General features: G+C 31.1%; 1 protein-coding gene across 2 annotated transcripts in view; it reads left to right on the top strand.

The window, feature by feature from the left end:
* Nucleotides 1-25,552, top strand: part of LOC114341478 (bifunctional heparan sulfate N-deacetylase/N-sulfotransferase) — a 147,949-nt gene that overhangs the window by 11,240 nt on the left and 111,157 nt on the right. For both annotated transcript variants that reach the window (XM_050659426.1, XM_050659427.1), the window contains exon 2: nucleotides 19,554-20,038. In XM_050659426.1, the coding sequence (XP_050515383.1) occupies nucleotides 19,857-20,038 (182 nt within the window). In that variant the 5' untranslated portion in view covers nucleotides 19,554-19,856. The remainder of the gene's footprint in view (nucleotides 1-19,553; nucleotides 20,039-25,552) is intronic.

The raw sequence follows: 25,552 nt of genomic DNA, 5'->3' as shown, positions 1-25,552 counted from the left end.
TATAAAATTGGTTAAAAATGTAAAAAACAGTCACCCGTGTTGCAAAATAGCAATAGTTGCGAAAAAACCATACAAAAACAAGTATTCGCATTTTACGCTTTTCAACCATTTATGCTACACTTAGAAGCTTCATATTTCACCCAGAGAAACTTTATGATATAATAAAACAATACTGTAAATTTCATTAAGATCGGTTTAATTGATTTTGCAAAATAAATTTTGCAATCCAGCTTTCGCAAAAAAATTCATTTTTTCAAAACGTTACAGGACTGAAAATAAAGCAGATAGCAAGTTGAATTTTGTTTTGCTTATAGAAGTGTACTGTGCCTTTCATTTGCAATTTTGAAGAATTAAAATTGATTAACACCACGGCGTCAGGAATTTTTTTAAATAAATATTAATTATTGGTGCTGCGCGCAGGACATCGGATAGTTTGCTCTGATTGGGTATTCCAATGACCTTTGATAATGATTGATACATTTTAATTTTTATTACATTTCGATATAAATAAATAAATTTGTTTATTGCAAAATAAAAACACATACTCTATCCTTTGAAATAACACATTTTTTAGCAAAAACTTTCTTTGTTCATATATTTTAACTTAGAGAATAAAAGTTTATTATTTTTAAACATATGCAATTGTTTAAACAATATTTCACAAACAATAATAAAATTAGTTTGATTGTTGTGGAATTAAAATATTAAAATACAACAAAATATAGAGTAAGAAAATAATATATTAGATAAAGATTGGAAGACATTTTGGTGGAAATCAACTTGTGTGAATCGAACACCGCTGTCCTGCGCGTAGCACCAATAATTAATGTTTATTTAAAAAAATTCCTGACGCCGTGGTAGTCAATCAATTTTAATTTTGAAAATTTCAAATGAAAGGTACAGTACACTTCTATAAGCAAAAAAAAATTCAACTTGCTATCTGCTTTATTTTCAGTCCTGTAACATTTTGAAAAAATGAATTTTTTCTGCGAAAGCTGGATTGCAAAAATTATTTTGCAAAATCTATTAAACCGATCTTAATGAAATTTACAATATTATTTTAATCTATCATAAAGTTTTTCTGGGTGAAATGTGAATGTCCTAGGTGTGGCATAAATGGTTGAAAAACGTAAAATGCTAATACTTGTTTTTGTATGGTTTTTTCGCAATTATTGATATTTTGCAACAAGGGTGACTATTTTTTAAACTTTTAATCAATTCTATATTGTAGGAAATTTAATTACGAAACTTTTATGTTTGTACATCTTTTCTCGAAAATGAATACTTTTGAATAGTCCAAGTAATGAAGCTTAAAATAGGACAAAACCTCGCAATTTTTACAGAATGGATCGATTTGCTTTAAAATTTGAGAGTAAGTAGTGGATAGTCCAAGGATCAAAATCTATATGATGCCGAAAGGCGCTTTTACCATGAGGGTGGTTACCACCCTATGTCGGGGGTGAAAATTTTTTATTATATTTTGACCGCAAAAGTTGGTAAAAACATTCATTCTAAGCAAAAAATGTTCTATACATTTTTTTGATAAAATTAATAGTTTTCGATTTATTCGCTATCGAAAGTGTTAGTTTTATATTAAAAAAATTAATGTTTTTAATCAGTTTTCTTCAAATAACTCAAAAAGTTTTCGTTTTATCAAAACAACTTTGCTTAACAAAAATGTACCTTTTGAAAAAATAAACAAAACCGTTTTTTTAAATTTTCTTTAAGACCAATAGTAATCGAGCTATACTTTATTATATGTTAGCTCTTCTTCGTCAAATGCTAAATATTGTAGTTTCAAAGTCAGAAGACGGGAAAACTATGCATTTTTCGAGGATAACTTGTTTAAACTAATTTGAAGTATTTAAAAATATCTATCTTCAGAAATCAAACAAAGTCTTTAGCTCAAAAATTAAGTGGCTTATAATGAAAAGAATGTCAGACCCTATATTTTTCAGCGAAAAAGTGATTGAAAGCAAACCCCTAATCACCACCCTGAATCAAATTAGTCATTGTCCTTATTTCATCTTCTTTACTTATGTATTATTAATAGGTTTTAGAAGTCTAACTGGTTTAGAATGAATAGTTTTTAAAAAAAATGGAGTCAAAAGCAAATATCGAATTTTTGAAGTGTGGTAAAAAATTTCCTTTTCTTCAGAATAGAAAGATTATCATCATATATACGAAAAAATATTTAAATATGAAATTGTAGCTTATTTAATTCCCAAGAACTTGGTTTGCAAAAATTTTTTCTACGGTAAAAATTGAGTGAGCTATTGACAATTAAATCTTGTAATAACATGCAAAAATCACCTTTACCAACCCTTTCAAAGTCACCACTTTTTGCGACTCAGGATTTTAAAAGAATAATATTAACAGTCTTATAGATCTTGTAAAAACCTACAAAATTATTTTTTAGCAAACTTTCTAAGATAAAAATTAAAAAGGTTACGGTTAAAAAATCAATATATTTTTTGAGAAAAAAAAAAGAAATCTAATTGGAAGCATAATAATGTAAGTTAGCTTTGCTTTTAGTCATTGGCCTTATTCATTCTTCTTTATTTATGTATTATTAATAGATTCTAGAAGTTTGACTGGCTTAGAATGATTAGTTTTAAAAAAACTGGAGTTAAAAACGAATAACGACTTTTTGTAGTTTGGCAAAAATGCCATTTTCTTCAGAATATAAAGATTAGCATCAGATATACGAAAAAATGTTTTTATATGAAATTGTAGGCTATTTAATTTCCATAAACTTGGTTTGAAAAAAATTTTTCTACGGCAAAAATTGAGTGGATGGTAAATGAGTATGTATAAAAAAACATTGATTTTTTCTGTATAAAACTAACACTTTCGATAGCGAATAAATTGAAAAGTATTAATTTTCTCAAAAAAATGTATAGAACATTTTTTGCTTAGAATGAATATTTTTATCAACTTTTGCAGTCAAAATATAATAAAAAATTTCCACCCCTACGATGGGGTGGCAACCTCCCCCATGGTAAAAGCGCCTTTCAACATCATATAGATTTTGATCCTTGAACTATCCACTACTTATTCTCAAATTTTCAAGCAAATCGATCCATTCTGTAAAAATTGCGAGGTGAAATGCTTCGGTTCCTGGACTAGAAGTTATCATGAAAAAACGAAGAAAAAAATCGAATTTTTCCTTCATTTTTTGAAATTTTGATTATTTAAACAATGTTCCGGACTTTTTTGAGACGGAGGATAACCCAAATATTATTATTTGAGTTATTTTCAAGCAATTTCTGCAAAAAAAATTGAGTCACCTCTCAACGTCCATCTCAAAACAGATGGGCCCTGGACTACAATGAATCAATGCCCTGACCTTCTTTTTGCTGGATATTATTAAACTTAAAGGTTTCCATACAAATATTTTGTTTGGGCAGAAAGTGGTTATCAAAACAAGATATAACATCATCAAAATTGTCTCTTTTGTTTTCGGGAAATGTGTTGAAAATATCCAGGCAACTTTCACCAAGGATATTCAGCAACAATGCCACTTTTATTTTCTCTGCAGCCTCGCTTCTTCCAGAAGCCAACAAAAAGATTTCAAATTTTTGTTTCCACTTTGTCCAACCTTGTGGTTCATTCACGTTGAAGGATTCAGGAGGCTTAGAATACTCCATTGTAGGTACTGTTTTGCAATTTTGTATAATATTTTTATCGATTTTGTAGTTTCAAATTTTGGAGGGAAACGAACCTACAACTTCCCTGCCTTTTTCCTTTCAATCCAATGGCTTTAAATCACTTCTGACACCATGTTTGGCTTTCATGTAGTGTTATTTTTTTATTTACTTATATTTCATATAAAAACTACTTTATTTAATTATGGTTCTCGGCACTGGATATTACTAGGCGGTTTTTGGGGTCGCTGAATATGAATACGCCATCATAACTAACTCCCAGACCACCTGGTGCTTAAGTTCACAGCTAAGGCATGTTATCTTCTGGAGTTTAGAGGGTTTTTGGACACCAAGTGCACAAGTAATCCTTCTGCATCAATTTAGTGCCGAAAACTCTCGAATCTCCAGATGAATTGCCTTAGCAGTGAACCTGATCACCAGGTGCTCCAGTGGTCGGTTCTGATGGCGTATTCGTCTTCATTGACGCCAAAAACTCCTGAGTAACAAAATATGGCTCTTAATACACCTCTTTTGACATGTTTATGCACTTTTGGATGTATTTCATGCACTTTAAAATGCAACTATACATTTCCACCCATTTTTCTACTTATAGGCCTTCAGCAAAAAGTTGCAAGTTTCTAGGTGCTGTACTAAATTCCCTGGTCTCATCACGATATTTTATAGAACAAAATCTGAAAGAATGGAATAGTGGACTAAAGAGAAAACTTCATCTTCATCTTTAAATTACAAAGATTTTGTCATTTACTTACGAAATGATGGTTTAACTGTTTATTATTGTGTTAAAAAAGATGATTGGCAATTACCTGTGTTTGTAGGTAAAATGAATGTCTTCGCAAAATGTTTATAAAATGCATCGCTGCCGAAACGCATTTTATTGTTTAATAAAAAATATCGTTTAATAATATTAAAGAAATTGTTTAGTAAAAAATGTAGCCTTCCTTTTGAAGTGTCCGTATAGTTAATTTATCATAAAATGCGATCATGTACTATTTATCCAACCCAAAAGAGATCTGATCTACTACTAATCTTTTAAAGTTTGTAATACCCATAGTGTGTTGAGAGGTGAAAGATATTATGAGCTACTTCAAATCATATTAGAAGGTAAAGACAGGGCAAAAGATCAGTTGGAAGAGGCCAAGGACTCGTGGCTAAAAGACCTAAGAAGATGGTTTGACCGCTCATCTGCACAAATTTTTCTTGCGGCAGTTTCCAAAACTACGAGTACAATTGCCATTTGGATCGCCAACCTTCGAAAGGAGACGGCATAATAATGGTAGGGGAGCCCAAACGGGGATTTTTGTAGTTATTCGAGCGCGTCAGATTATTACATGGGGAGAAACCTTGTACCCTGAAAATGTACCTCTACCATATATTGGCTCTTAATGCAGTGGAGTTCGTTAAGGGGGGCGAAGAAAAAAATCTATCCTTAGAAAAACTCGAAATCATCAGATTAAGATAAGGTAAGTTAAGTACATGCAAAACAGTGTATATTTAAAAAATCTGACGATTTAAGGAAATAGGTGAGTCCCAAAATTTCACAAGAAAAAAGCGAATATTTCGCGAAATGAATGACAAATCGAAAAACTAAAAAATACGTACTCCATATTTTTCAAAAATCTATCGAATGATACCAAATACGACTTCTCACGGAGGGGTGGGGGTGTAAACATCAGATCGAAAAACTGAAAAATACACTTATTCAATATTTTTGAAAAATCTGTCGAATGGCACCAAACACGACCCCCCACGAAGATGGGGTGGGGGTTACTTTAAAATCTTAAATGGGAGCCCCCATTTTTATTTCAGATTTAGATTCCTTACGTAAAAATAAGTAACTTTTATTCGAGAGATTTTTTCGAATTATGGATAGATGGCGCTATAATCTAAAACAACGATTGTTGGAAATGGAAAATTAAATTAAAAGTGGAAAGTCCCCACTAAAATGGAAAACTTTACTTAACTTTTTTTGGTTTTAGGACCTACTCTTCACAACCCAATAGGCCCCCAAAGCGCTCGAGTGACTGCACATTTAGCATACTTTGCTCCTCTACCATAAGAAGTGGTCTAAATCTGTTGGTCACTAGAGAAGTGTCTAACTTCTGCAAGATGTAATTTATTTGGAAATCATTTCTGCAAATATTATTGCTAATTTCAAGTTTCTAATTAAATTTTAAACAGTTATGTTATAATTCACAATATAACTGCTGCATACTTCCTAGATAAGATAACAAAATGTGCTAGACATGGCAAAGTAAATATATACATATCAGGTATCTCATTCGTTTTATTTTTATAACAGTAGTTAGTTGTTTATACATTAAAAAAGTTAGATTGGATGTTTGAATTGTTACATTTATGACTGAAGAAGCAATTAATATTATAAGCAAAACTAGTTTATTAAAACATTGACATAATAATTCTAATCTAGTTCCAATTGAAATTCACATTATCCGTGACCTAAGGTATAGAAATGTGTTTGCAGATCTAGTTTGTTAAATATAGAAATATGAGGTGCGGTCTGTAAACTACTATTCCTGAAGTGAAAAGCTAACAATCATATATAAAAACTTTATTTTTCGAAGCACTCTTGGGAGTTTCCACTGTGTTTCTCTATTAAAAACACATTTCTCAAGTAGTAATATTTCAAGAACGTTTGAATTTCGTTTTTTTGTATGCACATAATATAATAATATAAATACCACTACTGGTCAACATGAATTTTGAGTCTGAGTTCTGTACCTCTGATTTTGACTACTTATGCCTAACTAAAGAAAGAATAGTATATTGTACAACAAGTGAGAAAAAGGACATATTTCTCACGAGCGCAGAATTTTGTTGGCACGAGCCGAGGGCCGCAAATCAAGCGAGGGAGAAATATGTCATTTTCTCATGTGTTGTACACTGTACTTTTTCTATGAATGCGGTTTTGTCAATAGTTCAAACTTCAAAATTAAATAATTTAGGTGCTTTTAGGTATATTATATGCATAAATTGAAATAAAATACATATATATGTAGGTATTTAATATTATTAAAATTTATATACCTTATTTTTTTTTAATTCTAATAAACAGTTATTCTTGAACAGTTTTGAAAGGTAATTACTGGTAAGTTTTGCTTTAACACATTTATTTGACAACATTAATTGTGTTTGTATTGTGCATGTTACTATGGAAACGGTGATCATAGTATGGAAGGCCGTAGGAGAACCCACGAGAAAAAAATATGTCTCACTGCAATGGCCGACTTTTCTCACTGCGTGAGGAATTGTTCGTTTTGAATGTATGTAAGTAATGAGAGGAGTTGCATATTGTATAGCATCCATAGAAAAAAAATATTTTTCTATGGATGCTATACAATGTGCAACTTATCTCACTACTTAGTGAGAGAAGTTGCATATTGTATAGCATCCATAGAAAAAAAATATTTTTCTATGGATGCTACACAATGTGCAACTTCTCTCACTACTTACATACATTCAAAACGAACAATTCCTCACGCAGTGAGAAAGTCGGCCATTGCAGTGAGAAATATTTTTTTTCACGGGTTCCATACGTAGAATCGCGGTTTCCATGGTAACATGCACAATACAAACACAAATATTTTTATCAAATAAAATGTGTCAAATCAAAACTTACCAGGAATTACCTTTCAAAACTGTTCAAATATAACTGGTAACTATAATTTTAAATAAATAAAAGTATATAAATATTAAGAATATTAAATACCTACATGTGTATAATGTGTATGTATTTTATTTAAACTTTGGCATATAATCTACATAATAGCACCTAAATTATTTAATTTTGAAGAATGAACTCTTGACAAAAACGCATCCATAGAAAAAGTACAGTGTACAACACGTGAGAAAACGACATATTTCTCCCTCGCTTGATTTGCGGCACTCGCCTCGTACACTTCTGCGCTCGTGAGAAATATGTCTTTTTTCTCTCTTGTTGTACAATATACTATTTTATCTAATAAAGTTTGCTTTTGTGCTTACCAGAACGAAATTTGAAATTTTATGAAAAATCCCTATTTTTTAATTTAATTGTTATTTATGATATTTATAAGTGTTAAAAGTACAATTTTAAGGCACGCATGTGAAAGTTAAACATCTAAGATCTAACAACATCACGAGAAAAACCAAATGCAAAATATACAAATCCCTGATAAAACCTGTCCTTATATATGGATCAGAGACATGGATACTGTCGAAAAGCGATGAGAACTTATTAGGTACGTTTGAACGAAAAATCCTCAGACACATATAAGTATAAGGGGGTGAAAGAAAATGACGTATGGCGCAGAAGATATAATTTTGAACTATACGCAGCATACAACGAACCCGACGTCATAACATTCATAAAAATCGGACGTCTGCGCTGGATGGGACATGTTGAACGGATGTTGGAGACCGAAACACCAAAACATATCATGAGGCAAGCACCAGTAGGGAGAAGGTCAAAGGGAAGACCCAAAGATACATGGAACAAGATCTGAAAACACTTGAGATTACCCACTGGAAGAACAAAGCAAGGAACAGAACAGAATGGAGGAAAATCCTAGAACAAAAAGGGTTGTCGAACTACTGATGATGATGATGATGTGAAAATTTGCAGAATGAGCGAATCGAATTCTGCAATTCACATGAGTGCCTTAAAAATGTACTTTTTAACACGTATATCATACAATATTTTTTCTACAAACGTCTTATATATCAACAATTATAATTTATTCATTCTCAATTACAGGACAATATCTACAAAACCTTTTACTTAAACTTGACTGACATTCCATTTTTATATTTTTCTTGACATTACATCAAAACTGCCTATACTGTCAATACGTAAACCATAACAACTATAGAATAACTTTATTGTAAACATTAATTATAACATTACTTTTATTGTTGTATATTCTAACAAATTTTAATAGTTATTTTCTACAAACGTGTTAAAAATGCAATAATACAGTTTAAATTAAATTTTAAAAAACCTTTTAAACCACCTTTTTCAAATTGCGCAAGTTCTACTATTAATATTAATGTTAATAAATGAAATATAAATATTTTGACGTTTCACAATTTGACAATCACAATTTGACAATTCACTTTTAACTGCAGTGCCTTAAAAATTTTAAAGCACTATTGCTTTAAAGTAGCATTTTTAACGCTTCTATGGAGTGCTAAAAATTGCATTTTTAACACGGTTGTAGAAAAATTATTTTTAAAAGTAAACAAATTTTGTATTATATATTTTTATTAACGTTAATTATAAAAGACGGCATATATAAAACCCATAAATACAAAAAACAATACAAATAAAACTTTAAAGTATGAACAGTGTTGGCATTTCTATTGTGTAAACAAAGACTGTCTCGTAGGAGCCCCAAACGTAGTTACCATCATGTTCTCATTATATTCTTAATAATAATAATAATATCGTATGGCATTTTTGCCGGGGAGATCCTTTCGGATTGTTCCGGCGCCATTTACATCTTTAACCCTGTTTCAACTAACTAGTGTCGATGTACATTAGCCCATGGGGACCGACGGCTTAACGTGCTCTCCGAGGCGTGGTGAAACGGCTCGTATCATTTTTAGAAATGAAAAATTGATTGTCGTTGGCGGGGCTCGAACCCGCGTGCTCTGGCGTATGAGGCCAGTGATCATGCGGTTGAGCTACGGCCGTTCACTATATTCTCATTGATGTCGTTGATAGAAGTTCATTACATCTTGGAAAAAGCATTCCCCCTGCTTTTCTGAATGTGCACCCAAGTTGTTTTTAAACTGATCCAAGTGAACATGTAGCATGTTTTGTGTACTTTAAAAGACATCCTGAACCCATGACTTTGAAGCTTCAAGCATATTAGAAATAATCTCTTTGTAATTGTCAGCCTCTGATAGTTTCGGAAAAATTGATTTACAAATTGAAAGGCGTCAGACTCTACATACTGCTTGATTAGACTTAATTTTATATGCAATGGGGGTATCAAAGCATGATGGGAGGCCACATTTGAAACTCGCTCCGATGAGACCATGAGTGCTGCTGGTAGTGAAGTACATCGGCTCTACTATTCCATAAGCAAAGGTAATATGGAAATATGGATATTTAGTGTATCCGCTTTGCATTCGCACCAGAAAACCAACAATGTTGAAATCCCCTATCACTGGCCAGACGTACTCTTCATATTTTAAAACTTGAAGCACCATTTTAACGCTCTCGTAATTTTCTTTGAGCATTACAGAATGAGTCAGAGGAAGAGATGGAAATCTCTTTCCATTGTGAAGAAGAACTGTTTTAAGCTTCTTGTAGTCAAACAAAATTTTTTGGCTCCCACTTTAATGAATTCGCCACAAATATAACAAAAACAGTCCACGTCATTTTTACACTTTTTGGAAGACATTTCTAGGCCTTGCGACACAAAATATGTACGTTATTACACTGCAATCCTCACGCGTACATTACCATTAGTCCAAGTAACGAAGCTTAAAATAGGACAAAACCTCGCAATTTTTACAGAATGGATCGATTTGCTTGAAAATTTGAGAATAAGTAGTGGATAGTCCAAGGGTCAAACTCTATACGATGCCGAAAGGCGCTTTTACCATGGGGGTGGTTGCCACCCCATCTCGGGGGTGGAAATTTTTTATTATATTTTGACCGCAAAAGTTGATAAAAACATTCATTCTAAGCAAAAAACGTTCTATACATTTTTTTCTTGATAGTTTTCGATTTATTCGCTATCGAAAGCGTTAGTTTTATATCGAAAAAATGTTTTTAATAAGTTTTCTGCTAATAACTCCAAAAGTTTTCGTTTTATCAAAACAACTTTACTTACACAAAAATGTACCTTTTGAAAAAATAAACAAAACCGTTTTTGTAAATTTTCTTTAAGACCAATAGTAATCGAGCTATACTTTATTATATGTTGGCTCTTCTTCGTCAAATGCTAAATATTGTAGTTTCAAAGTCAAAAGACGGGAAAACTATGCATTTTTCGAGGACAACTTGTTGTGACTAATTTAAAGTGTTTAAAAATATCTATCTCCAGAAATAAAAAGTCTATAGCTCAAAAATTAAGTGACTTATAATGAAAAGAATATCAGTCCCTATTTTTTTCAGCGAAAAAGTGTTCGGAAGCAACCCTCTAAACACCACCCTAATTAAAATTAGTCATTGACCTTATTTGGTCTTTTTTTATTTATGGTTAATAGGTTCTAGAAGTTTGACCGGCTTAGAATGATTAGTTTAAAAAAAATGGAGTTAAAAGCGAATAACGAATTTTTGTAGTTTGGAAAAAATGGCCTTTTCTTCAGAATAGCAAGATTAGCATCAGAGATACGAAAAAATATTTAAATATGAAATTGTAGCTTATTTAATTCCCAAGAACCTGGTTTGCAAAAATTTTTCTACTGCAAAAATTGAGTGAGCTATTGACAATTAAAACTTGTAATAACATGCAAAAACCACCTTTACCAACCCTTTCTAAGTCACCTCTTTTTGTGACTGAGGATTTTAAAAAGATTTAATATTAATAGGCTTATAAATCTTGTAAAAACCTATAAAATTCTTTTTGCCTAACTTTCTAAGATAAAAAATAAAAAAGTTACGGTTAAAAAATCAATATATTTTTTTGAAAAAAAAAAGGAGAAATCCAATTGGAAGCATAATAATGTAAGTTAGGGGTGGTTTTAGTCATTGGCCTTATTCATTCTTCTTTATTTATATATTATTAATATATTTTAGAAGTTTGACTGGCTTAGAATGATTAATTTTTAAAAAGCTGGAGCTTTTAAAAAGTGAATAACGAATTTTTGTACAATGCCATTTTCTTCAGAACAGAAAGATTAGCATCAGAGATACGAAAAAATGTTTAAATATGAAATTGTAGGTTATTTTAATTCCCAAGAATTTGGTTTGAAAAAATTTTTCCTACGGCAAAAATTGAGTGAATAGTAAAATGAGTATTATCGAAAAACATTGATTTTTTCGATATAAAACTATCACTTATGATAGCGAATAAATCGAAAACTATTAATTTTATCAAAAAAATGTATAGAACATCTTTAGCTTAGAATTAATGATTTTATCAACTTTTGCGGTCAAAATATAATAAAAAATTTCCACCCCCGAGATGAGGTGGCAACCACCCCCATGGTAAAAGCGCCTTTCGGCATCATATAGATTTTGATCCTTGGACTATCCACTACTTATTCTCAAATTTTCAAGCAAATCGATCCATTCTGTAAAAATTGTGAGGTGAAAAGCTTCGGTTCCTGGACTACTAGTAAAAGCAAAATTGAAATCAAGAATAACCAATAATTACAAAACCTGTTACACATTGAGTTGTTGATGCAATTGGTTACACAAGGGAAAGTTCAAAGAAAGAGGACCGGGAGACGAAGCAGGTTCTGGTTGAAAATTTTAAAGCAATGGAGTTTAAAAGAAACAATAGAACTCTTCAGAACAGCTGCAGACAGAATAAAACGGGTCATGATGATCGCCAATGTCCTTAAAGGATGGGGCACATGAAGGAGACGAAAGTTAGAGACAGATTAAATTACCAATTAGAGCGCCTTCAAGATAAACAGGTAGTAAAAAGGCTAGAGGAAGAAATAAATAAATACAATCGAATTCAAATACAATACAAAAAACGCTGGACGGAAGGGCCGCCCGAGAACTTTATCGTACCGATCTATTATCGTTATCGTACTAGATACTGGCATTCTATAAAAATAACAAAGTTACTCGTTATTTTGATATGTTAGAAACACCTTGTATACTTGAAAATATTTTATGGTTCTACGCATCATTAATTCCCGCATTTGAGAAAATGTTCGGGGACACACTAGATTATTGCATAAATCAATAGAATATTAGTCATACTTTCATTTCAAATTAGTCCATTTTTCTGAGAAATTAATAGTTGGTAATATTTGCATTTTACTGCATGGATTGTAATAAAATTTTGGGAGTAGCCCAAAGCCCAATCTCCTAATTCAAAGTCTATCCTATATACTATGGCGCTTTTATCATGGAGGCGGTTCTCACCACTTCTCGGAGATAGAACATTTTTATTTTCGAATTGCATGGAGCAAAAGGAAGAATTTTAAGAAAATTTAAAAATGCGCTCTATAATTTGATCTTATTTTTTTCACCCGTCCAACTTTTTGAAAGTAGAAATAACACTATATTAAGAGGTATTGCAAAAGAAAAACAATGCATTTAAATTCTGGCGAATGAGGGGTTAAATGTATGTACTTCTCATTTTTCCTTAAAGTACATTAGTCATATATTTTTTTGCACCATATCTCGCTTAGTTTGAATGTAACCGACATTTAACGGTGCTCGTTTTAAAGGCCTTTTCAAACACTACAAAAGCATGAGCACTTCGAGCATGCACCAAAAAACAAACTCTTTTTACCTACCATATCTCTTTTTGTATTATAAATAGAAAATTTACGAAGGAACGAATCTCTTTGTTAGTTATAATTAAAAAAAAAATTTATATAGTGTTTTTAGTTTGATGCATAGTTTTTAAGGTATTCACAAAAAAACCGTCCGAAAACGTGTCATTTTTAAATGAAAATGGCCAATTTTCAACTACGCATAACTCAAAAAGTATTGAGTTCTCAAAAAAAAGTATAGATCAGTTTTTGCTTAAAAATATGTTCTCTAGCTACTTCCATGCTTATTTTGACCAATAAATTTTCCGCCCCCTTGAAGGGGTGGGAATTGCCCCAAGATAAAAGCGCCATAGTATATAGGGTAGATTTTGTTTCTTGAGCTATTCCCTACTTACTGTGAAAATATCAAGTACATCGATGTAGTAGGATGGAATTCGGAGCCAAATACCCTCATTGACTGCCCTATAATAATGCTCTGCTATGATCGCGTGAGAGGGGACACACACAAGATTCTGGCAAAATTTCAATTTTCTGTAACTTTTCGAGTTTTTGAGTTACAGCAACGAGTTTTATGTCATTGGAAAGATAATTTTACATTATTTCAAAATATGTAAAAATATACAGGGCATATGTAAGAAATTAAGATTTTTTTTTCATTTCCGGTTAAGCCGGAAGCCATGTTGTGGGTAAAATTTATATAGATAACAAAGTACTATATATGTCTGCCAAATTTCAAATTTTAGTTTCTATTACAGAGGTAGTTACGGGCACTCGAATATTTTTTTATAAATAATTCATAACTCCCCTCCTATGAGGAGTTAAGAAATTTGACCAATGTTATTCAATTTACCGATAGGATATCAAAAATATATCAAAAAATAAACAAATTCCTTAGAGTCATTTTTGAGAAAATTTAGTTCAAATTTATGTCAAATTTTGACCCCTTAAATATAGGCAACCCATAACTTTTTCTGAAAAACGATAATATTCTTGTTATAGCCCCATCTTTAGGCTATATAAATGTTTTTTCAAATTAAATTTATCTTAAACAAGTTTTTAGATTGGTAGGGAAATGTATCGGGTGGGCGGTCGGCTATGCTGGTCGCCATTTTGGATTTGGAAATGTCAAATTCCGTATTTCTATTTACCTATCGATGAGCTAACTTTAAGTTAAATTTCATTCGTTTCGGTCAAAATATGCAAAAATGGGCCCCAAATAACCCCCCTATTTCGGCCCCCCTTTGAGAGGTTTTTTTCAAAAGCTTAGTTTCTCGACAAAATTCTCTTAAACTTACTCATACCGAATTTCATCGAAATCGGTCCAGTAGTTTTTTCTGGGCGGTGGCGACATACGTACGTACATACGTACATACTTCCGACATGTTTTTTTTATTTGCTTTTTAGACTCGGGGGGACTCAAAACGTCGAAAAAAAGTGAAATCTGAAAAAAATTATTTTGCACGATCCTATAACTTTATCTATTATACTCATACTGCGTATGTAGTACGATAAAGTAAAAAGTTGAATGTTTGTATGGAAATTGACCAAAATAGGCTTTTAGACCCATTTTTCTGAGACGGAAACTTGACTAGTCTTGTAAGCTTGGGTGTTTCTGTTTCGACAGTTTGATCCTCTTTTTTCCGTTGTATCCATCGTTTGCCAAAAAAAATTTGGCATTTAGCTTTCCAGAGTCTCCTTGTATAGCATACACATTATATTTAATTACACTATAACTTTTAACAGAAATATTTACCAAAAGAATTTCTTTAGTTGCGACATTAAGTAATGTTTATTTATTACTGATAACTTAAACGTTTGCGTTTTGTCGCATTAATTTTTAGTTAACAGGGCTATTTATTTTTTATGACATTTCTGCTAACTCGTTTATCATTTGCATAAGTTAAAAACAATTAATACTTTTTATTTGATAATCACTTAACAAAGTACGTAAACGTTTTCGCGTAGTAAGTACTTGTAAGTATTTCGCATGAATAATTACATATTATATTGTTCTGAAGCTATTTTCTTGTGGTATCTTATGAAAATTTACTATTTTAGTTGGGAATAAGTCACAATATTAGTTTAGAAGTTAAATTTTTTGACGTTTCGACTTCTGGGTAATAAAAATCGTTATCAAAATACAAAACATTAGATAGTATAGTAAACAAATTTTGTTTTTGATGCTTGGGAAAAAAATTCTACTAATAATTTAATTTTATCTGACTCATTTTAATATACACTTTAAAGTAATGATATTGCCAATATTTATGTATGAGTTGCGTTCCTGGAACGATTTTATTGGAAGATAGTTCACTATTCATATTACAGGAAATCAACTTTAACTTAAGAATATCCGTTAGAAAAATCATAGCATGTGATTTGTCTTTAAAAAGACAACCACGTGCAATGATGACAGTAAAATTCTCGTGTTGTGATCCCATATTAAATGTTAAATGAAACCAATATTATATCGTAAAATTCCTCAGCAGAATGCAGTAGGATTGGTTACCCATATTAAAAGAGGAAATCAATAGAAAGAAAATACGACGATTAGTAAGTTAATAACATATCGAGGGTACATCATTTATTTTAAAATGAGATACATATAAAATCCGATGGCTTGGTGTTAATTGTGAGAGTAAACTAAATATAAGACCAAGTACTTAGGTACCATGTTGGGATAGTATCATTTTCCTGGTTTTTGGTTTCTTCTTCGCGATTCACTATGGGTTCACTAACACTAGAATTTTACTGTCATTATTGCATGTGGTTTTCTTTTTAAAGACAAATCACATGCTATTTTCACATGTTTTCTGATGGATATTCTTAAGTTAAGTTGATTTCATGTAATCGAATGAACTATCCTCCAATAAAGTCGTCCCAGGAACGCAACTCATAATTATTGAATTGTCAATATGAGTGAGTCAGATAAAATTAAATTAGAAGAATTTGTTTATCAAGCAATAAAAACAAAATTTCTTTAACTGATTGTTTTGTATTTTGATAAGGATTTCCGAAGTGGAAGTCTAAGCGTCAAATAAATTTAATTTCGAACTAATATTGTGGCTTATTCCCGATTAAAATAGTTATTTTCCTAACAAGTGCAGAAAGTCATTCTTTTCCGCACGCGACTGCAGTTTGCCGAACGACGCGAAGCGGGAGTTCGGCAAGCAGTCGAGTGCGGAAAAGAGACTTACTGCAAGAGTTAAGAACAATATTTTTTCTAAGAGTCTTTAAAAAATTACCAAATCTTAATCAATTAATTTAATTAATATGAAAATACATACACAAATTAATTCTTTGACAAGGTTGTTAAAACCAAACTTTCAATATAATTAGTTAGCATGACGACGATCTTGGTTTCCATGACGATGATTCAAAACGACTGTTATTGTCAACCGATTTGACTTTCGAATATTATGTCAAAATAATTTTATTTCATCGAATTGTCGCGTTAATTTCATTAAAACAGGAACACAATAAGATATATTTGAAATAAATTAGTAAATAATATCTCTAAATATTAGTTTATTGCATGTATTATAATTACTTTAAGGCCATATTAACATATCTAAATGAACACGCGTGCGGAAAAGTAACACTCGTGCGGAAAAGTGAAACTTTCTAAACTAAAATGCGTGCGCGAAAGTAGACATTTTTGCACGCTCGTAGAAAATAGTAATTTTTAATAATTATTACAGTTGAGTTAAGGGGCTATCCTAGTGTAAAAGTACGAAATTCATATACTTTTTTTGGGAATTTCTAAAATGAAAAGTACCATTCCAATTGTTTTGAAAATTTGCATGAACATTTATTATAAAAAGAAGTACATGTAAAACAATTTTCATAAAAAAATATTGAAAATTAAACGATTTATGCGCCATCTACTGGTACCGTGAAAATAAAAACATGGCCCCACTGCTGCAGTGATTGTGACTAATAGAGATTTTGAAACTTAAAATTTCAAAGTGATTATTGAAATATAAGTTATTTCCTATACCATCAACTAGAATTTTTGAAAAATATTGAAATTGCGAAAAATGACGAAGTGTTGAAATTTTTTTTTAAAATTAGCTAAAACATTTTCATTTTAAAAAACCGCCAAATTGACATTTTTTATCCGATCAAAAAATCCTAGTTTATGGTATAGAAAATAACTTTGAAATTTTATGTTTCAGGATCTCCATTATATTAGTCCCAATCACTGCAGCAGTGGAGCTATGTTTTTATTTTCACGGTGGCAGTTGATGGCGCATAAATCGTTTAATTTTCAATATTTTTTATGAAAATTGTTTTAAATGTATGTACTTCTTTTTATAATAAATGCTCATACGAATTTTCAAAACAATGGGTACACTACTTTTTATTTTATAAATTCCCAAAAAAGTATATGAATTTCGTACTTTTACACTAGGATAGCCCCTTAAGAAGTAATGCCGTTGTATGTATAATTTTTAAAATATCGGTTTTTTATTATTGGCTTACAAGATGCTTTAAACTTTTTAGAACAGGAAAAAAGATTCGTACATATCGGGGGCCGGACGAAAACGAAACAGGCGTTAGATGGAACCACGACAACATTTTTGAAAAACGTTTTAATATTCACACCAAAAAAATATTTAAGGGGTGAATATTTTATTGATGTATTGCAGGAATGTGTTTAGTTTTTCTTCTCCATATGTCCAGATATACTTTGGGCTAATTAGCAAAATACAAGGAAAAGTTATTTACCAGCAATTTTATTGCTGGAATCGAATCTTATTATTGTATGTATTAATAATATAGATATGCAAAGTCCGCAGATAGTGTGCTACTTTTTTTATAAACAAAATGGCGCCCGATAATCGTGTTTTTTTCAATTTTTGCTCTATAACTCCAAAGATTTTAACTTTAGACCAAAAACACTCAAATAAAAATTCACCGCAGTTAAATTCTGCATTGAGACGTGTTTTTTCCGATTTACGTCGACGAAAACTTTCCCCGGAAAAAGCGGGTTTTTCCAACAAAATCTTTAATTTTCAACTAAACTTTTAGATAAGTAGTTGTTAATCAATAATTAAATAACTTGGTAACGTAAAAGCCCTTTCCCTATATATTATAATTCCAGAAGTCTATGGAAATTGAATGAACAGTTTAGCAACAATTAAAATGTTAATTAAAAATTTACGGTCGCTATAATAACGACAATAATTATGATGCATAAGAATAACTATGATTTTTTCATAAAAAGACACTATACCTATCTAATGAACTTAACAGAATTGAAATTGGACTATTTAAACGGCCTCAGGAATATTTTAAAATTATAAACAATTTTTTGGGTTATAAACAAATCGAATATCTCGGGAAATATTAAACTAAATTAAATTGTGAATGCATTGCGAACGGCATTCGAAAGACAGCGGCAGGACGCCTCTTTTAAAAGAAAAAACGTTTAATTATGACGAGTGGTTTCTGAGATACAACCGGTCAAAGTTGACCAGAATTTACGGCAAAGATATAAACAATAGGATCATAATTTTCAAACCATCACCTTTTTATTTTTGGACAACGGCCTACTGTTTGCTTCGCGTTAGAGATATCGAAAAAAGTTATTTGAACAAGTTGTTCCAAATATTATTCTTACTCCACATACCAAATTTCATGACAAAATTCACACTTTTAGTTTTTCATTATTTGTAGTCAGGATCCTAAAATTGGAGCGGAGGCTGCTGGCCGGTCAGCCGCCCTTGCTTAATCTCAGGGCAGCGTGTGCTTAAGTGATATGCATCATGCATCGTTTAGAGAGACCGAGTCTCCTAAAAACGCTGCGGCGTTGCGTGGAGCATTAGCAAGTGAGCCTGGCCAGTAGGCTCCGCCCTCGGGACAACCAATTTTAGGGTCCTGACTACATTTACACCACCAAATTCAATGTAAAAACGATATTTTTTCCTTAAGATCTATACTAGGCAAAAGTTTGAAAAATACTTGGCAGTATCAGAGTCCCGGAGACAGTGCCGGATCTACGGGGGACAATAGGGGAATTTCTCTCCAAAAAGGTCCAAGATTAAAAAAAAAGTTGTTGAAACATGAAATATATTAGCTGGAATGAAACTTAAACCATAGACAGACAAATCCCAATAAACCCACTAGTTAGGGTAATTAAGGGAACTTAATGCATATCAGTTATTATTTATGTATTTTGGTTGGTGTCTCATTCTCATTGGAAGGTTCACCTCCTCCCAAGGAAAGTTCTCTCTCCTCACCTAGGCAAACATCTAGATCCGCCACTGTCCCAACAAGATACTTTTTTGCTGATTTGCCTTAGCTGTAAATAAACATTGATTCTATAAAATAAAATAAACCTATTAATAATATCATTTGGATATTCCAAAAACCCCAAAGTACCCAAATATGGTCAATATTATTGATATAAATTGTATAAATAAGATTGGATGTATGTATTAATAAAATCACTTTTCCGTTTTGTTACAGATTTTGGTCGTTTGCAGAAAAGTGTATCGCGGCAAGTGATGTATTTACAATGCGAATATTCATTTGAAATCAACGATGATATCTTGGAAAAGGTATCCAAGAAAAATGGCAAGAAAATGTGTGTGTTGTGATTTGCAAATTTGGAAGCACAGCAAATGGAGGACTATTGATAAACGAAGATAATATTACTAATAGAGAAATAAATAGATATACATTCCTTTAGTGTGCCATACGTACATAATATTCATAGTTACTAGTAATAATTAACCAAAGCGACAAGTATTCTGAGGATTTCTGAGCATCATGTCTGAGGATTTTCGGCCACTTCTGGGCAATCTGCGACAACCTTCGATGAGATCGTTCTACCAGAGGATCAGGATTTTGAAACCGTCTACGCTGAGAAAATGTGTTTTCGCCGTTATATTATTTTCTGTTCTCCTGATCATCATTTACTTCAGACAAACACGTTCACCGTATTTAACAAAGTAAGTCAACCATGTATTTACCTTATTTAATAGTATTATTGTTATCAGATAATGTTTATAGAAATAGTTTGTAGATATTCTAACAAAATACAAAATTTTTATGTATTTGTTTAAGACTGTCTATTCTATTTTAAGAAACAATTTTAATACCCTTGCAACATATATAGACGAGCGGAACACCCCAAAAAAAAAACGTTTATTTCTCGAGATACTGACCACGGAGGGGTGAATGGCCAATTTTAGTCATACTGTATGTTTTTGATGGTGCTGAAAACGAAAATGAGGTTTATTTTGAATTTCATGTGGGGGAACATTGTCAAAAACGCAATTTTACCCAAAAAAATAAAAAAAAATAAAAAAGAGATGAAACTAGTGGAGGTGGAAATTATCGTTATAAACGTATTAATTAACATTACATTACATAGTTTCCCACCTTTAGACGACGTCTGTGACAGGAGTATTTTATAAAATTCTACTGTCACAGTGACAGTTGTCATACTCCTCTGATACGTCTAAAGGTGGGAAACTATGTAATTTAATGTTATTTTAGACGTTTATAACGATAATTTCCACCTCCACTAGTTTCATCTCTTTTTGTTTCGCAAATGTATTATGTTTTCCATCTTTTGAGCTATTTTGCCGGTTATTAGCGCGCTCATCACTGTATATCGCTCACTTTTTTGAAGACAATGGTTTCTGCTTTAAGCTTTTATTCTTATTCTAGTAAAAGTTATTTAAAGTACAAGGTGCAGATTCGTGAATTGCAAAGTTAATCGCAGAATTTGACTGACAAAATTTGAAATATAGATTTTAAATGAAATTCAAAAATAAAACATGAGTACAAAGAAGTTTTCTGGAAAGTTTTGGATCAAAATGTTTTATAGAAAACCAATGGTGCAACTTTTAACGTCTACTTTATAAATCCCCAAAATAACGCTAATTTATCGAGCTACTGATCATTGGTGGTGAATGGTTAATTTTGGTCTTACTTTATGTTTTTGATGGTGCTGAAAACTAAAATCAAGTTCATTTTGAATTTTAGATGGGAGAACATTGTCAAAATCGCAATTTTGACCTAAAAATAAAAAAAATAAACCACGTTTTTCTTAAAATTAAAAGTTGCACCATGTTTTTTCTATAACACATCTAGACCTAAAACTCCCCATAAAACTTCTTTGAACTCTATGGTTTAACATAAACGTAATCAAATAGATAAATTGTAAAATTTCTCTCTTAATTTTTGCGATTTAACTTTGCAATTCGCGAATCTGCACCTTTGATTTTTAAAAATTCATAACTTTTATGAAGAAAAGACTGAAAGACTACAGTTGCTTTCGTAGTCTTCACAAAGGTGAGAAATATATTATGCTGTAGAAATTTTAGAAAAAGAAATATTAAAATGGAACAGAGTAGTAGCGAGTTAAACGTAAAAATTCGTGACTTCACTGTTTTTTCATTTTTAGATTAAAATTGCGATTTTGACAATGTTCCCTCACATAAAATTCAAAATAAACCTCTTTTTCATTGTCAGCACCACCGAAAAAATAAAATAAGACCAAAATTAGCCATTCAGCGCCCATGGTCAGTATCTCGAAAAATAAGCGTTATTTTGGGGATGTATAACGTCTATATTAAAAGTTGCGCCATTTTTTTTATATTAAACATTTGTAACTAAAACTTTCCAGAAAACTTCTTTGTACTCTATGTTTTAACATAAACGTGATTAAAGATAAATTTTAAATTTTGCCACTCAACTTTTGCGATTAAACTTTGGAATTCATGAATCTGCATCATGATAACTTTTACTAAAATAAGACTAAAATCTTAAAGCAGATACCATTGTCTTCAAAAAAGTGAGCAACATATAATGCACAAACCTTAGAAAAAAATATTAAAATGGTCCAGAGTTGTAGCGAGTTAAACGCAAAAAAACGTGATTTCACTTTTTTTTATGTTTATGGTAAAATTGCGATTTTGACAATGTTCCCCCACCTAAAATTTAAAATAAGTTTCATTTTCGTTTTCAGCACCGTCAAAAACATAATCTAAGACCAAAATTAGCCATTCACCACCCATGGTCACTATGGTCAGTATCTCGAAAAATAACGTTATATCGGGAATTTCTAATATCGATAATAAAAGTTGAACTATTGTTTTTCTATAAAACATTTTGATCTAAAATTTACCAGAAAACTTCTTTGTAGTCTGTATTTTAACATAAACGTAATTAAAAGGCTAAATTTCAAATTTCGTCACTCAACTTTTGCTATTAAACTGTGCAATGCACAAATCCGCACCTTTTCCTTTGAAGAATCCATAGCCTTGATCAGAATAAGAACTAAAGCTTGAAACAGGTACCGTTGTCTTCAGAAATGTTAGAGCTATATACTGTAAAAATTTCAGAAAAAACTATTAAATTGGAACAGATTTGTAGCGAGGTAAACGCAAAGAAACATGATTTTATTTTTATTTATTTTTAGGGTAAAATTGCGATTTTGACAATGTTCCCCCACATGAAATTCAAAATAAATCTCATTTTCGTTTTCAGCACCGTCAAAAACATAAGTACGTCTAAAATTGGCCATTCACCTCTCCGTGGTCAGTACCTGGTCATTTTGGGGGTGCCTGCCGCTAGCCTAATACGAGAACTGTAATTTTACAGTCGTACATGCCGTGTCATTTTCTTTAGTTGCATTTCTAATATTACTATCTTGGTTCATACCAATATACAGTGTGTACTCCTCTGTATCATTGTGCATTCTCCCAGGGAGCTGTCTTTCTTAGCTCATAGTCGAGTAAGGTGGAAGTCTTCCTGCCATTTCCAGGAAGTGGAAAATTTAAACGCAGAATGAAAGATTAGGTACATTATTACCGAGGACCGAAAGTTCCTGAAAACGTCTATAATGTTTATAGCCTAATAAAATAAAAAAAAGTCAAAATGTAAATTCGTACAGGTTAAAACAAATTTTATATCAAAGTTTAGGTGGGTACAAAAGATATTTTCAAGAAAGTATCCAAATCATACAAGGGGATCATTGTTTAAATAATTAAAAAGGGGTCATTTTTGCAAAAAAAATACTTTTTTAACTGCAGAGGTAATTCACTTATTAATGAAGGTCTATGGGATTTTTTCTGCAAAGTTGAAGGGTAAATCTTTCACATAAGACTTGCTAAATTAAATTTGACCCCCTATTTATTTAAATAATTGTATATAAAAATTTAAAAACAAATTTTCAAAAAAATATTTTTAGCGTTTTAAATAAGCACTATAAAATATCTTATTTTACGGACTAAGTTGCGATATGTTACCAGCATTAAGGAAAAAAAAATTGGTCAAAAAACATTTAATATTTTTTGAGATATTGAATTTGTTTATTAAATGTTACTCTATTTTCAATTGCAAAAACGCGGTTGTTGCCAAAGAAATATTCACCTGCTTAAGATCTCATTATTTTTATTTGTATGTAGATGTTTGATAAATGTATTGATAAATTCAAATTTCAATTAAACTCCCCCCTAAAGTGGCGTTTGAAAATTATTCTTTGTTTATAATTTGTTTTTTTAATAACGTCGCAAGGATTAAGTATTTTGAAATGCCGTTTCGATAATTGGGTTGCTGGGAATTTTTTACTAATTAACAAAAATTTTTTGTCGTTTTTTCTTCTTCTTTTTTTTCTTAGGGTTATATTACTACGGGACCTTTTAGGGTTAACTTTGATTAAGAATGTCGAATCTCTGAGTTGTAGATTCTAGACCTAAAAATATTAAGATTTAACTAAAATCTCTTAAATAAAATGTGGCTACTTCTTGAGTTACAGGGTCTTTTATTTAAAAATTTAAAAATTATTGTTACCAAGTACTTTAAAACTATTTGACGTATCCTTATCATACTTGGCAGAAAGTGTGGCTATTATACACCCTACCAAATTGTGATTAATAAACGTTTCTAGCTAGTGCCAGAGGCGTGCGACAGGGGATAGTGAATGATTGACCCTTTCCAAATTCTACGCCACTGAGTGAATTGCTATTGTAGCGAAATTTTTCGATTCTCCAATACTTTGTATGTAAATAACTTTATTGGTATCGATAAAGTCATCAGTTTTAGAGATATTGTAAGTTTAAAATGAATGAATCAAAATAACTATGCCGTTTCATTTTTAATGTCCAATATCTCGAAAACTAATGACTTAATCGTTACCAGTAAGGAGTATGTTATTTACATAGAAAGTGCTGGAGAATCGAAAAGTTTCGCTAAAATAGTAATTCCCTCAGTGGTGTAGAATTTGGGAAGGGTCAACCATTAACTGTCCCCTGTCGTACGCCTCTGGTGGTAGCTGGAAACTTTTATTTATCACAATTTAGTAGACTGTATCGTACTCACACTTTCTATCAAGTATGATAAGGATACGTCAAATAGTTTGAAAGTACTTGGTAAAAATAATTTTTAAATTTTTAAATAAAACACCCTGTAACTCAGTAAGTATTCACATTTTATTTAAGTGATTTTAGACCAATCTTAATATTTTTTGGTCTAGAATCTACAACTTAGAGATTCGACATTCTTAATGAAACTTAAGCCAAAAAGGGCCCGTAGTAATATAATTCCAAGAAGAAAAAAAAGAAGTGGAAAAAAATACAAAAAAATTTGTTAATTAGTGAAAAATTCCCAGGAACCCAATTATCCAAACGGCATTTCAAAATATTTAATCCCCGCGACGCTATTAAAAAAACAAATTATAAACAAATTTGAATAATTTTCAAATGCCATTTTAGGGGGAAGCTTAATTGAAATTTGAATTTATCAATACATTTATCGAAAATATACATAAAAATAAAAATAATAAGATTTAATGCAGGTTAATATTTATTTGGCAACAACCGCGTTTTTGCAATTGAAAATAGAGTAATATTTAATATACAAATTCAATATCTCAAAAAATATTAAATATTTTTCCACCAATTTTTTTTATTAATACTGATAACATAGCGCAACTTATCTTGTAAAATAAGATATTTTATAGTGCTTATTTAAAACGCTAAAAATATTTTTTTTGTAAATTTGTTTTTAAAGTTTTATGTATAATTATTTAAATAAATAGAGGGCCAAATTTAGTTTAGTAAGTCTTATGTGAAAGATTTGCCCTTCAACTTTAAAGAAAACAATCCTATAGACCTTCATTAGTAATTGGATGACCCCTTTTTAATTATTTAAACAATGATCCCCTTGTACGATTTGGATACTTTCTTGAAAATATCTTTTCTACCCACCTAAACTTTGATATAAAATTTGTTTCAATCTGTACGAATTTACATTTTAATTTACATGTAGTGTAATTTTATTTTACTAGACTATTATTTTAATACATTACAAGGGTGAAAAAAAAGGAGAAAATTTAGAAAAAGAAACTTTTTGTTTATTCTGAGGGACTTTCGACCCTAGGTAATAATGTAGTCTTTCATTATGCATTTAAATTTTTTTAAAATAATTATTAGTTTTCTCAGGATTCGGAAAAA

The sequence above is a fragment of the Diabrotica virgifera genome, chromosome 8 (assembly GCF_917563875.1).
Source record: "Diabrotica virgifera virgifera chromosome 8, PGI_DIABVI_V3a".
NCBI lineage: Eukaryota > Metazoa > Arthropoda > Insecta > Coleoptera > Chrysomelidae > Diabrotica > Diabrotica virgifera.
This window is presented reverse-complemented; position numbering and strand designations above follow the sequence as displayed.